This window comes from Oncorhynchus gorbuscha, unplaced genomic scaffold (assembly GCF_021184085.1).
Source record: "Oncorhynchus gorbuscha isolate QuinsamMale2020 ecotype Even-year unplaced genomic scaffold, OgorEven_v1.0 Un_scaffold_2449, whole genome shotgun sequence".
NCBI classification, from domain to species: domain Eukaryota; kingdom Metazoa; phylum Chordata; class Actinopteri; order Salmoniformes; family Salmonidae; genus Oncorhynchus; species Oncorhynchus gorbuscha.
In genome coordinates, this window is record NW_025746958.1 from 14,301 (window position 1) to 19,190 (window position 4,890).

Genomic DNA, 4,890 nt, shown 5'->3' on the forward strand with positions numbered 1-4,890 from the left:
GTTACACCAGGAACGCACAACCCTTCCATCAGCGCTTAGACTGTCCGCAATAGGCTGAGAGAGGCTGGACTGAGGGGTTGTAGGCCTGTTGTAAGGCAGGTCCTCAATAGGCTGAGAGAGGCTGGACTGAGGGGTTGTAGGCCTGTTGTAAGGCAGGTCCTCACCAGACATCACCGGCAACAACGTTGCCTATGGGTGTAACGGATGTGAAATGGCTAGCTAGTTAGCGGTGGTGCGCGCTAAATAGCGTTTCAATCGGTGACATCACTTACTCTGAGACCTTGAAGTAGTGGTTCCCCTTGCTCTGCAAAGGCCGCGGCTTTTGTGGAGCGATGGGTAACGATGCTTCATGGGTGAATGTTGTCTGTTGTGCAGAGGGTTCCTGGTTTGAGCCCGGGTATGGGCGAGGGGACGGTCTAAAGTTATACTGTTACATGGGCACAAACCCTCCATCGCTGGACCAGACAGGACTAGAATAAAGTGACGAGTCACGGTTTTGTCTCACCAGAGGTGATGGTCGGATTCGCGTTTAACGTCAAAGGAATGATCGTTACACCGAGTCCTGTGCTCTGGAGCGGGATGGATTTGGAGGTGGAGGGTCATTCATGTTCTGGGGAGGTGTTTCACAGCATCATCAGACTGAGCTTGTTGTCATTGCAGGCAATCTCAACTCTGTGCTTTACAGGAAGACATCCTCCTCCCTTATGTGTTACCCTTCCTGCAGGTTCATCCTGACATGACCCTCCAGCATGACAATGCCACCAGCCATACTGCTCACTCTGTGCATGATTTCCTGCAAGACAGGAATGTCAGTGTTCTGCCATGGCCAGCGAAGTGCCCGGATTTGAATCCCATTAAGCACGTCTGGGACCTGTCGGATCGGAGGGTGAGGGCTAGGGTCATTCCCCCCAGAAATGTCCGGGAACTTGCAGGTGCCTTGGTGGAAGAGTGGGGTAACATCTCACTGCAAGAACTGCCAAATCTGGTGCAGTCCATGAGGAAGAGATGCACTGCAGTACTTAATGCAGCTGGTGGCCACACCAGATACTGACTGTTACTTTTGATTTTGACCGCCCCTTTGTTCAATTACACATTATTCAATTTCTGTTTGTCACGTCTGTGGAACTTGTTCAGTTTGTCTCAGTTGTTGAATCTTGTTATGTTCATACAAATATTTACACATGTTAAGTTCACTGAAAATAAACACAGTTGACAGTGAGAGGACTTTCCTTATTTTAGTTAAGATAAAAGGACGGTTCTTGTTTGGTCAGTTGTTTTCAGACCTCAAAAGGGATCATGTTTAGTTGATGTTTTATGCCTCCAATTTGATGGTGTTCATTTTGCTATTCATCGATAGCTGAAACTATACATGATTGACATAACAAATAAAACAGTTCTGAGGCCTGAAAACGTCAGACAAACATTACTGGAGTGAACTCTCATAAATAACTAACCACAAACAAGACTGTGGGGTCAAAATAAAAAACAAATACTATTGGCAACACACTGGATAGTATACGAACAGTTTCGTACAAAGGAAAGGGGCCACTAATAACAATTGGACTGATATGAGCTAGTTAGACCTCCAGTTCCCTGTCATTTTCAGCACGGCAACGTTAAGTGTTGAGTCACGGAACTAAAGAATCCTGTAACGGACAGGAACTCATCACAGAGAAGTCCTCGTTTCTTCTGAAGTCGACATGGACTTGGAAATATTACTCATTGTTTCTCTATTTCATAGCGATGCTTAGATCTTGTTAGAAGCGACGCAAAAAGGTATTTTAGATGAGTGTTGTTGTTGAAGCTCTGACACCACTTAAGAGCTGTGTGAGAGTCTAAATAGTCCGGGTTCACGCAAAGATCTGGCCAGTTAATATGTAGAAAATGTAAATATGTAGAAAATGAACACGAACTCCTTCAATATATATGACACTTTCATATGCGAGTAAATAAATGCATAATCATGCCCAATAAATATTAAATCAAAGCGGAACCTTGTTTAACTATATGATATCCGGAAGATTTAGCTGTCGGAACAGTTTCCTGTTTGGAGGGAAATCTACATTTATCAAGTTGACATTGAACAGTCAGCATTAAAACATGGTTTCTCTGTCTTTAAACTCGTTAAAAACAATTATGCGGGCGATGGTGGACAGTCCGGGGTTTGATCGAGTTTTAAGTAAGGTATGTCACATTTTACGAGTTACTGTACAAGAGACGTGTACTGTAAGCACCGGAGGTTGCTTCCCAACTCCACCCATTCACCTACCTTGACAGGCTTGTTGTGTATGTGGGAAAACAAGTGTTTTCACGACACCCCTTACATTTTATCTCGTTACCTTGAGTGAATCTCAATTGTATTTTCTCGATTTCTCACGTCCTCCCTCGTGTCCTTCTCGATGCACATCGGAGCAGAATATTTGAGGCGGAAAGTGGAGGACACAAGGAAATACATTTGAGATTTACCCCTTAGTCTTGCAACTCTTGGACATATTTACAGTGCCCTCTTCTTTAATTGATCCAAGGGATAATTAATGACTGGTTGTCCGTTTCCCCAGGTGGACATTGTAACAGCCAGCCCAGGGAAAGTGGTGTGTGAGTTTAAAGTGGAAGAGGAGCACACAAACCGAGGGGGCACCCTTCACGGGGGTCTGACAGCAACGCTGGTCGACGTCATCTCCACCACTGCCATCATGTACACGGAACGGGGAGCACCCGGTGTCAGCGTGGACATGAACATCACGTGAGTTTTATACTTAAATTACAGTGGCTGGGTGATACATGGGGAATGTAGCCTGGTCTCAGATCTATTTGTGCAGTTTGGTATGATGGCACAAAGACTGGTACCCAGGCTTGATAATATACTTGTAGAATAAACAGAATGCATGTGCTCTATTCCATGTAGAGCTGTTTTGGTCGTCTAGTCTTGGGCTGAGCCCGAACTCTCTAGGCCTCTACAAGTCAACACTGTAATAGGTGAAGGAGTAGAGTTACCTGTTGTCAAAACACTGAAAAGGAAAATCTCTGTCTGAAGATAGCACCCTAGGGCTCTGGTCTAAAGTGCACAAAGGGTTGTTTAGGACACAACCTAGGGCTCTGGTCTAAAGTGCACAAAGGGGTTCTGTTTAGGACACAGCCAATGAATGGAACAACTGTTTCCCGACAGGTATATGAATGCTGCCAAGATGGGCGAGGACGTGCTGATCACAGCCACAGTGTTGAAGCAAGGACGGACCCTGGCATTCGCTACTGTCGACCTCACTAGCAAAGCCTCTGGGAAACTCATCGCACAAGGAAGACACACAAAGCACCTTGGGAGCTAGATCAGCTGCTCGGTCCAGGGTGATGTTGCCCCTGGACACTGGTCTTGGTTCAGTTTAGCCCCCCCCTACTAATGGTTAATATTGGGGGGGGCTGATCCTAGATCTATACCCCCCCCAAATTGTGAATGATCATACTGCTGTTGTGATGCTGTCCAGTCTGTGCGGTGAAGAAACGTCACTATTGTGAAACTGTGTCAGTAAATTGTTCTTTAACCCCACAACAGACTTGCTAAATAATAATTATTTTTCTGCATGTCATTCTGCTGTAAATATATACACTGTGTTTACACACAAATAAAACACACCAGGAAATACTGTCAAATGTTACATTGTATTGAGATTTGTTCAGCCAAGTTGATTTTTAGATGCATTTAAAAAAAAAAAAAAAAAAAAAAGAATAACTCAAATAACCTTTCAATCGAACATATTGAATCAACAAAGAAAACCCTCAATTAAATGTACTGACTGATTTGTGCCTTATTTTCCCCCAGCAAAGCAAGCAACAACAAAACAAAAACCACCCCCCATTTTACATTTTATAAGCACTGCAACAATTAGTCCCCTTTCGGATACTATCGAATTAAAGGAACAAACATGTAACGGTCCCATTTAATTTCGACTCAACAACCTGTTCCGTTGTTTGGTACATTCATTCTGCAAACAACCCCCACCCAGAAACAAACATCACATTTCAGTAGCTTGAATGGCTTTGCGTGGTAACAACCTTCAACACAATAAAACACCATGCGATTCACCGTCTGTCTGACAACTTCCTCCCATCAGTTCCCAACTCCAGATCAGACCAATGGTGTTCCTGGCATATTTCACAGGAAAAGGAAATGAACCCAGAAATAAAATAACCAGCCAACATTAAACAAGGGTGGCTTAAAAAGAAAAAGAAAAAAAGATGTAATTACCTACACCAAATGATTTGACAAACACTCCTTCACCTTTTATCTTTGCTTTACAGGGGACGTTTTAACGCCACCTAGGCTGACCCGTCATAGATGGTAGCCAGTCCTTCTAGAACCCACCCCCCTCTTCCTCCCCAGTATGTTTTCCTCTAACCCAAGCTTTTACCTAGGCTGACCCGTCATAGATGGTAGCCAGTCCTCCTAGAACACCCCCCCCCTTCCTCCCCAGGTATGTTTTCCTCTAACCCAAGCTTTTACCTAGGCTGACCCATCATAGATGGTAGCCAGTCCTCCTAGAACACCCCCCCCCCTCTCTTCCTCCCCAGGTATGTTTTCCTCTAACCCAAGCTTTTGAAATGATAGAGGCTTTTCCAATCTGTTATGACATGGTTTACATTGTGTCCAGCAGAGACAGAGGACCCCTGTGAACATAAAACAACCTGTGTGGCTTTAGTTCCTGCTTGGTAGCAACATAAGGAGTTCCTTCAGCTCTCTGTCGTTGACAGTGCAGCTCCATGGGGGATAACCAACCGCTCAAAATCAATGTTCGTGCAGGTTCAAAATAAACAAAAAACAAGATGGATGGTGGAGGGAGGGAGGGCGGATAAAAGGTAGAACCAATCCAAAACTGCTAGGAGGAGGAAGCTTGGTAG

The 4,890-nt window shown here is 44.5% G+C and overlaps 1 protein-coding gene across 1 annotated transcript; it reads left to right on the top strand.

The window, feature by feature from the left end:
- The first annotated feature begins 2,028 nt into the window (after positions 1–2,028).
- On the top strand, positions 2,029–3,433 carry LOC124025786 (acyl-coenzyme A thioesterase 13-like). Its single transcript, XM_046339118.1, has 3 exons — positions 2,029–2,184; positions 2,559–2,743; positions 3,167–3,433. The coding sequence occupies exons 1-3, from the start codon at positions 2,101–2,103 to the stop codon at positions 3,321–3,323; spliced, it is 426 nt and encodes a 141-aa protein (XP_046195074.1). The 5' UTR covers positions 2,029–2,100; the 3' UTR covers positions 3,324–3,433.
- The last annotated feature ends 1,457 nt before the right edge of the window (positions 3,434–4,890 follow it).

Bases quoted from the DNA above. Each gene is read 5' to 3' on its own strand.
- LOC124025786 (XM_046339118.1), top strand. From the start codon at position 2,101: ATGGTTTCTCTGTCTTTAAACTCGTTAAAAACAATTATGCGGGCGATG. The intron at 2,185-2,558 runs GTATGTCACATT...CCGTTTCCCCAG, and splicing joins TTGATCGAGTTTTAAGTAAG to GTGGACATTGTAACAGCCAG. The intron at 2,744-3,166 runs GTGAGTTTTATA...GTTTCCCGACAG, and splicing joins AGCGTGGACATGAACATCAC to GTATATGAATGCTGCCAAGA.